The sequence below is a fragment of the Rhipicephalus sanguineus genome, chromosome 3 (genome assembly GCF_013339695.2).
Source record: "Rhipicephalus sanguineus isolate Rsan-2018 chromosome 3, BIME_Rsan_1.4, whole genome shotgun sequence".
Lineage (NCBI taxonomy): Eukaryota > Metazoa > Arthropoda > Arachnida > Ixodida > Ixodidae > Rhipicephalus > Rhipicephalus sanguineus.
The window spans coordinates 154,071,438-154,084,006 of NC_051178.1; the positions used below are offsets into that span (position 1 = coordinate 154,071,438).

Sequence of the window (12,569 nt, forward strand, 5' to 3'; positions counted from 1 at the left end):
TTGGTGGGATTCTAACACTCATATTTGGGTCAAGTTCGTGAAGCCGGCGGTGACGATGGCTTGGTAAAGACCAATATGCTGCTGTAGTCTCACTCAGGAGTGTGTACACTGCGGTGTTAGTATCCGGTCGGGAAAAGGGGATAGCTAGTACTCTGGCGTTATCATGGGCCATCTTTTGGCCTCCGCATCGGCTTGCTCATTGCCCTGCAGCCGCAGTGCCCTGGAACCCCTGACACATGATACGATGTCCGTTTTTCAGGGCGACATCGTGTATTCGGCGGCCCTTCGTGAGCAGTGTGGAATAAGGCCCTCGTTTAAAGTGCTGAATCTATCACTTGGAGTGCTGGTTTACAGTCACCAAAATATAGTCCATTGGTGAGGAGGTTGGTCGATATGTAACGAATTACCTCGCGGATGGCTACAATCTCTGCCGCCGTCGATGTTGTCGGGGCCGAAGCAGCGAAGGAAACTAGCGTGCTTCAAGTGTCGAGCTGTGACACTTGATAGTTCGCGCTCATCTTCCGTTTGTTCGTTTAGCGGCGTCCCTTGAGCTCGAGTGGCTTTCGTACGCTCCGTAACATGAGCGCGGACATCGCGGTGAAAGCGTGAAACATCCCTCTTCCCCTCAGCACAAGAAAACCGCGTGAGCAGACAGCGGAAGGGCAAGGTACTCCCTGCGCAAGTATAAGAAGAAGCGAGCGAGCTCGCCGACGACTTTTAAATGCGCCTGTCGCGCTCCTAATGCCATCTCGCTGGTAATGAAGAAACGCTTATAAGCGAAGCCGTCTCGGAGTCCGTCCAGCGGTAAAGGGTGTGTATATAACGCTCGCCGTTACCTACGTGGAGGGAGGATCTGCGTTTCGTGGCGTAGTGGATAGCGCCACTCGCTGCGGGGGAAGAGGTCCCTGGTTCGATTCCGCGCTTCGGAAGCATTTTTCTGAATTATTTTTCTTTGGGGCTTTTATATATATATATATATATATACATACTTATACATATACGGTGCATGACGGCGGCGACGGCGACGGCGACGGCAAAATCCAGCCGAGACTGTCCATATAATTGCTATCGCAATAAAAAAAAAGGTTAGCATCATCTATGTTGCCCGCCTTTTCTACACACGTGAGCATAAAAAGTGAATGCTCCCTCTTTCATAAGTGCCGGTCCCAATGTGAAAGGTGAAACGATCACAAGGTGAAGGTGAAACGTCTTTTCCTAGAAGTTGCAGCTTAGTTGGGCCTTGATAAATACAAGTACATAAATTTGTACAGTACGTATTCAAAAAAAAAAAAAAAGCAGCAGCAGATCCAGCGCGCCCTTCTGGAATCTACATGGAGAGATGCTCCTTCGTATCTTGGTCTTTTACGCAATGCTTCGATGTGCATGAGAGGAACTGTCTTCCTTAATAATAATATCTGGTGTTTGACGTCCCAAAACCATGCACGATATGATTATGAGGGACGCCGTAGTGGAGGGCTCCGGAAATATTGACCACCTGGGGTTCTTTAACATGCACCTAAATAACTTATATTAGCTGCACGTTAAATAACCCCAGGTGGCCTCAACGTTTTCGCCGCGATCGAAAATACAAGCCGTTGCGGCCGGGATTTCATCCCGCGACGTTCGGGTCAGAAGTCGAGCACCGTAAAGGCCCGAACACACGTACGCGTTGCAGCGCGTCAACGCGTAACTTTTTGACGCGGCGTCGCGCCCTCTCTCTATGGAGAGGGAGGGCGCGCAGCTTCGCGTAGCCGCGCGCCCTCTCTCCCCATAGGGAGAGGGCGCGACGCCGCGTCAAAAAGTCACGCGTTGACGCGCTGCAACGCGTACGTGTGTTCGGGCCTTAACAGCTAGACCACCGTGGCGGGGCGAATTGTCTTCCTTGGCCCTTTCCACTCAATTTCTGTAAAGCGGTACGATTCCTGCGATATCGACGATCATCTCTGACCTAACTTGTCCAAGAGGCTTTCCTTAGCTGGGCTACAACGTCTAGTGAAAACTGACCCTGAAGAAGGAGACCAGAAGTGAAAACCGGAAGTGAATTATGACACATCTGGTGCTGATGCGAGAAAACTAGCGTGCTCCTTTAGAGAAGTCATTTCCGTGATGGAAATGACGTCTGTAAACGTTCTCCGCGATGTGCAGAGCAGCCTCGTTCAACGCGTTGTCAAACGTTACGCCTGTGGCACTTGTGCGTTTCACAAAATGTCGCAACAAGTACTTTAGGTCGTCCGAAATCTGCCACACGTTGTTGCGTCGTCTCGCAGCACCTGGAGAGACTGTACCATTAATGCGATGCTCACCGTTATCAAAGCAATAGGTTGTTGCGTTGAAACACTTATCGAAACTCGTCTCAATGGAATGATTCACGTATACATCTCCTTCTCTTTGAATTAGGCGGACCTGGTACTCAAGCACGTGTGCTCATATCTGAAGAGCTGTAACGATAACGGCCGCCCCCACTCTACGATCAGGCAAAGCATCGCGCTTCACTTATTTTTGTTTTACTCTTGTAGCAATAGGATTGGCTCCGGTCAAATTCTTCTTCTTTTTCCTTTATTTCTTCGACAAGCCCATTTCTGTTGCTGATGACGCCAACGCAAAAAAAAATTCGGCAGATCCCACGCACTGTGGGAATCGATGTAATGCGAAGCAGCCAGCAAAGAGCTGCATACATCGCCTTGTTTGTCTTTGAGCCAAATGAAATCATTCATGCCATGGCATCTAGTCCACCATATATCGCATGTTTGCCATGCACGCATGCATGCACAATCTAGTGTACACCATGCCAATGAAACGCATATTCTGGTATATAAATGCATGACCTGTCGTTTATGTTCATCACGCACTCGTGTCATGCCATACCAATTTTGGTATATATCACGTTAACAAAACGGCCGGAAGCGCACCATGACAGTGGCATGTAAATCATACCGTACATGACATGCATAACATGATTCGCATGTTAAGACCTCTCATTTATGTTCGTCATACAGTCACATCGCGCAATACCAATTTTGGTGTATATCAAAGGAGCGAAATGGCCGCGAGCGCACCATGAGTAGAGCATGTAAATCATGCCATACATGACATGAATATTATGGTTTTTCATGTTACCACCTGTCACTAATGTTCATCATACAGTCACATCGCGCAATACCAGTTTTGGTGTATATCAAGCTATCGAAACGGCCGCGAATGCACCATGAGCGTGGCGTGTAAGTCATGACATACATGGCATGCATGTCATAGTTTTCATGTTACCACCTGTTATTCATGTTCTTCATACAGTCACATCGCGCAATACCAATTTTGGTGCATATCAATCTAGCGAAACGGCCACGAGTGCGCCATGAGCATGGCATGTAAATCATGTCGTACATTTCATGCATGTCATGATTATCATGTTACCACCTTTCATTTACGTTCGTCATACAGTGGCGTCGCGCAATACCAATTTTGGTGTATACCAAGCTAGCGAAACGGCCGGGAATGCACAATGAGCGTGGCATGTAAATCATGACATACATAACCTGCATATCATGATTTCCATGTTACCACCTCTCATTTATGTTCGTCATGCAGTCGCGTCGCGCAATACCAATTTTGGTGTATGTCAAGCAAGCGAAACGGCACGAGTGCGTCATGAGCATGACATGTAAATCATGTCATGCATGTCATGCATGTCATGATTTTCATGTTACCACGTCTCATTTACCTTCGTCGTACAGTCGCTTCGCGCAATACCAATCTTGGTGTACATCGAGCTAGCGAAGCGGCAGCGAATGCATCATGAGCGTGGCAATTAAATCATGACATACAGGACATGCATGTCATGGTTTTCATCTTACCAACTGTCATTCATGTTCTTCATACAGTCACATCGCGCAATACCAATTTTGGTGTATATCAATCTACTGAAACTGCCGCTAGCGCATCATGAGCGTGGCATGTAAATCAGGCCGTACATGACTTGCATGTCATGATTTTCATGTTACCACGTCTCACTTACGTTCGTCATACAGTCGTGTCGCGTAACACCAATTTTAGTGTATATCACGCAAGCGAAACGGACGCGAATGCACCATGAGCGTGGCATGCAAATCATGACCTACATGTCATGGATGTCATGGTTTTCGTGCTACCACCTGTTATTCATGTTCTTCATAAAGTCACATCGCACAATACCAATTTTGGTCTATATCAATCTAGCGAAACGGCCGCGAGTGCGCCATGAGCGTGGCATGTAAATCGTGTCATACATGACATGCATATCATGATTTTCATGTTACCACGTGTCAGTTATGTTCGTCATACAGAACTGTCTCGTCATACCAGTTTTCGTATGTATCCCTTCATTTAAACGGCCGCGAGCGCCCCGAGACCATGTCATGTAAATCATGCTGCACATGACATGCGCGTCATGATTTGCATGTTAGGACCTGTCATTATGTTCGTCATGAACTCTTGTCACGCCGTACCAATTTTTGGTATATATGAAATTAACGGAACGGCCGCAAGAGCCCAAAGGCCGTGGAATGTAAATCATGCTGTTCATGACATGCGAGTCATGATTTTCATGATATGACCTGTCATTTATGTTCGTGATAAGGCCATGTTATGACACACCAATTTTGGTATACATCCGATTAACGGAACGGCCAGGGAGCCCAAAGGCCGTGGAATGTAAATCATGCTGTTCATGACATGCGTGTCATGATTTTCATGATATGACCTGTCATTTATGTTCGTAATAAGGCCATGTTATGACACACCAATTTTGGTATACATCCGATTAACGAAACGGCCAGGAGAGCACAAAGTCGTAGGCGGCTAGATAGATAGATAGATAGATAGATAGATAGATACGCTCAAAGTCGCAGAAGTTCGCTAAGAAATGCTTCGCATTTAATAATTAATTGTTATATTAGGTATACAGAAAATGATGAGAGAGCTGACGCAAGTTATAGTCAAAGGAGAAAGGTGTGTCACCGACTTAACCGACGCGCAATATATAGTTGGTGTGGTTAGTAACGCGACGGAGCAAGGCAAGGCAAAAGCAGAACGTTAAATTAAATGCATTCGTACAATTTCTCTTCAAGATGTTGCTCAGAACGTTGCCTTCGGTAGGGTTAAGTTACAGTGTCGTCTTCAGGCAACGTGCCCAGGTATTGAATCGAACGCTGTTTTACGGTTCCAAAACCATGATACGATTACGAGCCATACTGTACCTGGGGACTCCGAATTAACTTTGACCCGCTGGAGTTTTCTTAACGAGCACCTAAAGCACGTGAGTGTTTTTTTTTTCTTCTTTTTTTTTTTTGCGTTCCAGCCCGTCGAAGTGTGCCGTGGCCGGTAATTGAACCTGCCTCCTCTTTAGATAAGCAGCGTAACCCCAGGTATTCAGAAATATGGGCCAGTGAATATGCACAATGTACGAAATAACGTTCTGTTAGATACGCTCAAAGAGCTACTGGTTGCCAACGCAATCAGAGAGAAGCGCGGAATATTGTGACACTGCTCGAAGTTTCCTCAACGATCGGCGACTGATAGCATGGCCCATTGTACTCAGTCTCGACGCCTTGACCTCTGACGTTATAGGAGGCTCTCAGACGGAGGATGATAGATAAACGAGAATATTGTTTCAACTCTCAAGAAAGAGCATATCTGTCTGTGATTACATTGAGTTTGCCTCATTATCAGGCAATTACTTACTACCAGCAAAACAAAGGTATTTGCACTCAGGGACCATACTGATAATAACTGACGTCACCTATAGAAAAAAACTGTAGTCGACTGAGTTCTACGTGCTTACTTCAGTCATGGTACGCATATTAATGTACGCAACTTGTTCGTGATACTTCTCTCCAGTGATGGTAAGGGAAGCCTTTGAGGTTGCGTCGTGTAGATTGAACGTCTTGAAATCTCAATGTGGCTCCATTTCAGTTAAGTGAGCGCTTAGTATTTTCAAACGTGGACACTTTGCCGAAGTCACTGAGTGGATGTTCCAAGCATCCTGTGTTCTAGGACCAACGGTCGAATAATAGTTTTGTCTGTGAGTCGTGGGATTTGATGGTTACGTTCGCTTAGCCCACAAATGCGGAATGCAAATGTAGAGTGAAAAATAAATAAATAAATAAAAGGCGTCAACTTCCAATATTGGTTGACCCCTGCACGTCAAAATTTCTTAGTGCTAACGCGATAAGTGGTTCGACCTGATCTGAGCCACAGAAGCAACGTAGGCTTTCCGAGAATAAGAGCACGTCCACTCCCAAGGCATAACGTATGCCCAGCAGCAAACATTGAAGGTTTTTCACGAGCCTGCAATCCCTGACGTGCAACCTGAGCTCAACCGCCCTTCCAAAAGAAGCTGGTCCCTGGTATCCTTACCCAAGGTCAACGAAAGCAACATCACAGTTGGCTATGAGATTACGTCCCCGATTACACTATGCCAAAGCGTGAGAAAAGACCGCGGAGGCTCCAAGGTATTTCGCGTAGCGCAGACGTCGGCCAATGATAATAAGATAGGCATCATTCTTTTGGTGCTTATCTATTTTGCATGCCACGGAGACGCCACGAATTATCTAAATTGCCCCAGCTACGTATGCCGTCACTGACTCACTCGTAAGACCGCGGGACGGCACCAACCAGATTCATATCCCATCGCACTTACACTGAGTGCGTAATCCGCTTTGAGCTAAGGTTTCAATAGCAAGTTCTCCTGTCCCACAAATATTGGTATATTTCGATCTGCTTGATCAGTTTTTATTTCTATGACAATTTATCGCTCTCCCATAGTAGAATACATGTTACACGAAATCGCCTGTCGTTTTTTTTTTTTTTTTTTACAAACAAATTCGCACAGAAAACCCAGTTGCGAATAATGGAAAATGCTGAACGAGCGCTTGCTCGCAAGTTAATTTTACTTTCCCATCACTTATGGCACGCATGTCTTGCTGCTCTATATTGTATCCTTCATGTTATCCTAATAAAATTTATTTCCGATAGAGCGATCGCACTGTGCCTTTCCACCACACCTCATCTCGTGTGACAAATTCGATGTTTTTTTCTTTTATTTTTCCTAAAAACATGTCGAAACACAAAAACCCTGTCATTAGCCAAGATATGAGTACACAATAAATGTATATTTACAAAAAAAAAAAATACAATGTATTTTAAAAGCAGTTGTTCTTGTTATTTTTATATTATGTTAGTTGCAGCCCCAATTATTTATAACGACCCCTAAAAAATTTCCACTTAACATCACTTTGCCTAACTCTACAGACATGCTGCCCCTGAAATGGTTCCACATGCTTCGTTCCAGTAAGGCCGGGCGAACATAAAATTTAGATTGCCGAGCTCTGAACCGCCACATAGGCTTGCGAAGCCTTCCTAACGGTACCACATAAAAGCAGGTGCGCTCGAATCAAAATAAAGGCGCATCCTTTTTTCTTGTTTTCTCACGCTATAAAGAAAACGTGCAGCCGAGTTTGCTGTTGATAAGCGCGAGCGTTGCTTTGCTAAGCGGCGCTGTAATGCCGGTCGCCTCGTTACAGTCGAGAGTCAGCGATCGTGAGAACTGGTTTCAGTATCTTTCGAGAAGCAAAGCGCGCACATTCTTCGATAGGCAAGTGTTTCGCTTATAACCCGCACGTGCTGCTGATCGGGATTTTTTTTCTTTCGTATTGTCGTTCCAACGGCCTCGATATTCATTTCGAGCCACATGGACGCTATAGAGCGAAATCAGAAGTCACATCGAGGTTTCTCATTCAGGGTGCGTTCATATACTCGCCGTATAGATGGCAAAGTAGACAGCTAAGCAAACTGCGGCCAACTGAAGTCTGATTCCAATTCTCATAATAATAAGATTTCGGAGTTTTACGTCCCAAAATCACAATATGATTATGATGGACGCCGTAGTGGAGAGCTCCGGAAATTTCGACCACCTGGGGATCTAAGTTCACCTAAATCTAAGTACACGGGACTCTAGCGTTTCGCCTCCGCCGAAATGCGGCCGCCGCGGCCGGGATTCGATCCCCCGACCTTCGGGTCCGCAGTGTAGCACCTTGACCACTAGACCACCACGGCGGCGGGCACTGGCAGTCAGGGAGTTGAGGGTGCTCCCCTTCCTCCCACCTCATAATCTTTTTTTTTTAATTTTGGACGTGTGTATGTGCACGCACACATAAAGGCACACGCACGAACATACGCAAAGGGTGGTTGACCCCCTCCCGAAAAAAAATTTCTGGCTGCGGCCCTGGCGGCGGATGAAGTATTTGTTTTAAGTCTGGCGTTTCGTTCGTCGGATTTTATTAATTTAGTCACGCTCGACTTTACTAAAGAAGTGTACTTTCATCCAGCGCACGTTTCCTGTCCCTCTACTCTACCCAGCATCCTTCGTCACTTTCACCTTGCCGGAGGTTCAGTGCCTGCGTAACTCATGCTAACCTTCACCTCCATCCCGATGTCCCAACGTCCCAACTGTAAAGCATTTACGGTGTTGGTAAAAAAACAGAGAGGACGATCAAATGTCGCCGATAGCGCTTGCGTGTTCAATACAACGTTGCAAGTTGCCGTCTGACATTCCAGGAATGCACTAAATTTCGGACGTCGTCGGTGTCCACACATCTCCAACACTTGCGTTCACTGACGTCAAACGGCCATTACTCGCCCCAGCTGACGTGTCCTCATAGCGGTCCGTAGCTGGACAAGTGATAAGCGCGCCAAGGGCTCCACCGAGACGCTCCGTTTCACAAACCTCGAGTGCATAGAGACGCCACTATCAGTTCCTTCCAAGAGCCGCATCATTTAAAGCGACCCGAGCACCCATAAGGGCTCAAAGGGAAACACACTAGAGAGAGTCAGTCCGCTATAGGAGGAAATAAGCGACGACCACTCAGTAGCGAAAGGAAGGACAAACACTCGTACGAGATATGCTACAGGCCGCGGGGGCAGCAGCCGTGTGTCAACCTACACACAGCAACCCTCTTGTAGCTAGCACGCAGTGTGTAGTAGGAGCTGTTGGCACTGAGTCATAGTTTCAACCTGAGCCTGGCTGGAGGTTTTCGTTCCAGCAGACGCGTAGACGTGCGCAAGGGAGGGCGCCAATTCTGCCCCATATATTTACTGAGTCGGACCTTTCAGGACGCATATTTTTGGGCGAGAATGGCGACCAAGAACAGTTGATGTTGCATTCAAAGGACCGATTACTTCCCATCTTTACCATCGGAAAGCAGGGGACACACGGCAGGCCGCTATGAGAAGTGCGTCATCGCTTCATTTTCGTGTTTGCATCCATTGAGGAGCTTCTTTTCTTTTAGACTCGACTAACGGCGGGGGGATTTTGTCTTGGGGGGTGCAAACCCATGTTGCATCGCGGCTGGTGTAGGGGGGGGGGGGGAGCGCTGGTGTACCTTGGGTAGGGTCGAGTGATGGCTTGGCTTGAGGGGAGCCAGTGCCTTTTGGCACCCACCTGCCGATGCCCATGTTATGGCGTACTTCGACGGAGATAGAGGTTGCTGATCCCGACATGCGGAAGTTCATCGTTTCATACGACTGCGCTAATAGTGCAATGACATCTAAAGCGTTTGGTGATTGTCACCTTATAAAGAAAGTGGTTGCACTCCATGAGGGGTCATTAGTAAGTCTGTTAGGGTTGTTCTATGTAGTGTACTTCACAATAACAGTAAGCATAAGTGCGTACGATAGAGCAATGTGCTGGTGATTGAAATTGGAGCGCCAAAGAACATTCGTGCAGCCGTAGTTGCCTCGTGTAGTATAACGACCTCATGCTTCACACATTATGAAGGGCGCGTTCCGTTGAGATACGTTCGTCTGTTGCAATGTGTGCATTCTTGGGAGAATGCTCTCCCATTAAGTTCAGACGAAGGGAAAAACATGTAGCAAGGTTACAAAGAAAGCAGAGATAAATAGAGTCAAAGGCGACGCAGAGGAAAGAGCATTAAAACTCAGAACCAAAAGAGATCTGCACGCTATGTAATAAAACGGCCGAAGAAGACGCGCGCTGTTAAAGTTTTTTTGGGGGCTCTCTGTTTCTTTTTTTGTTTGTTTGTTTTTGTGGCGCTTAGAGGCAGAATGAAACTCGTTCAGTCCCCTTAGCGCTCTCCATAAGAAACCAGCTCTCAAAGCGCCCCAGTTTAACGCTGGTTGCGCCAGTATCGGCAAACATACGTCTTTCTCAATAGGAACGCGCGCGCTTTTATGCGGGCAGTCCGCCTCACGTGGACAACTTGAGCGCGATTGAGGTCACCCAGGAATGTGTGTACGGGTGCGCCGCGTGATACTGTTCATTCCATTTCTATAGATACTCGACATGGTTGGCAAATATATCTTCAAGTCTAGCTGTACGTGCAAGGAACGTTGGGGCTGTCAGATTAGATTTTTTTTTCTTCTTTTTTTTCTCAACATGGGAAGGTGTACGTATAGCACAAGCTCGGTTACGTTGAAGAGACATAAAGATAACTCAGTGAAAGCTGGAGATGTAAGCTCCACGCATTCAGACGGGCTTATTGAAGAGACGCTAACATTACAAAAAATCCACAGGGTCCCTTACGCATTCGCCTAAGACGATCTTCCACTTCTTCTCAGTCGATGCATTGATCCTCCTCCGTCCATAATGCGAAAGCTTTCTGCGCGTGGTCTAGCACTGCCTCCAGGATCGGAGACATTGCAAGCTTTCTGCACCTCACCTAGTTTTACACTGCCTCCGTGATCGGCCCACCTTTGACCAAGCGGCGATGTCATGCGATGAAGTCATCGTGTGACGTCGCATTAAGTGACGTAATGGTGACGACATCACGTGACAATGATTTCTTGCATCACTCGTGTCGACGCCGACGGTCAATTTTTGCGTTTCATGAGGAATCTAAGGCTTTCTGCATAAAACGGTTTGAATAAACAGAGCAGGTCAAGGTAACAAAGGGCCCTTTACGGCCTCATCGTAACACCTAGTTGAACAACATTAATGTTGTCTATGGATAACAGGCTCCCAGAGAGAGGTGTGTTATGTTACAAGATCTCTGCTTTTGCGATGATGGAACGCGCGCCTAGGTATACGTGTTAGGCGAGTTACGTACGAGTCTCGGTCTGGTATGGTAGAAACTCGCTTTCTCGGCAGAACACGTACGGCTAATCGTAGAAAGAAAGAGACAATGAAAAACGGCCAATACGACGTCCTTGGCTCGGTCGGGAGGAAGCAAAATAACCCGCGGCAGAGAGACGGCGGCCGCATCGCGTGTCGTCGAGACTTTCGAACAGAGCGCATCTCACGCAGTAGTGTATACCAAGGCCGGTTTTTGCTGCTCTTTTAATCGCTGCCGCGTCTGTACGCCTTCCGATCTCAGCGCCTACATCCTCGTTGCCGCGAGTTAATTGTTGACGAACGACTACGACGTTCCGTTGGCGCTGCAGCTGTATTGCTTTATTACACCCCATGTCCCCTCCTCCTTTCCCAATCCCAAGCACGTCTTCTCATGAACCCATCGCAACCTTATTTATCTTTCAGCTTACCCCTTCGGTTGCTTGGCTTGCGAACGATTCAACTTTGAGAAATAAAAGAAAACAACACTATGTCGGCACATAAGGCAATGGCACATAGGATTGATTGATTGATTGATTGATTGATTGATTGATTGATTGATTGATTGATTGATTGATTGATTGATTGATTGATTGATTGATTGATTGATTGATTGATTGATTGATTGATAACGGAATTGTGTAAGAGCGGGCCATTTGTACCTGTCGATGCAACGGCTCTGGGTATAGGTGAAAGTAGCGATAGCCAGTGTGTTTGCCACTGCCTCCAGCGACTATGATATTGTCTATTGACTCAAAAGGGCTACAGGTAACGGCTGTCTTCACTGTAATCCTGAAGAGACACCAGAGAAAAATTCCTACCGTCCAACCCTGTCACGATTCTTAAACAAAAAAAAATGTTTTTACCATGCCTATTCTGGTGCAGCCACTATATCGCCTCCTGCATGGTCCCGCGGCAAGCATTTTGGCGCGTGTCATAGTTGCCAAGTTGACCGCCCTTAACTTAAGAATACAACAGCATCCCACTCCCTCGCGCACATTCACCACTGAATGATTTCGAGTCACGACGAAACGTCTCCAAATCTGTGACGTCACAGACAGCTACGGCAGGGAAATTTGAAGGCGAAGTCACCACGGCTGACTTTAGCATTTACCCCTTCTTCCGACGCGGAGCCCTCAAAATTCGTCAAAATTTATCTCTGGTGTTCACGTACAAATGATACCAATACCGACTCAAGCTTTTATTTGCTACGCGTCTCCTTATATGACGGCGCGACTTTGCATAACATAAGCGATATGCCCAGCGTTCTCAAGAATAGAAAGCGCCCATGAAGCGGGAGTAATGTGGTCGTTATGGCCAGCCCTTTGCGTCACACCGCGACGGCGTTGTCAATAGACACCCTGAACAGTCGGTATGCGGACAACTGGCCTAGAGAGACGATGGCAAACAAGCCGATCCGGATAGCTTGCTCCCTGTACAGGACAGAACAATGGCTTCTCCACTCACTATC

General features: G+C 46.8%; 1 protein-coding gene across 1 annotated transcript in view; it reads right to left on the bottom strand.

Annotated features, from left to right (window-relative positions):
• Positions 1-8,460, bottom strand: part of LOC119385994 (aquaporin-3) — a 33,317-nt gene extending 24,857 nt beyond the window's left edge. The window contains exon 1 of the mRNA XM_037653348.2: positions 8,449-8,460. Coding sequence (XP_037509276.1) covers positions 8,449-8,460 — 12 coding nt within the window. The remainder of the gene's footprint in view (positions 1-8,448) is intronic.
• Positions 8,461-12,569: the final 4,109 nt, after the last annotated feature.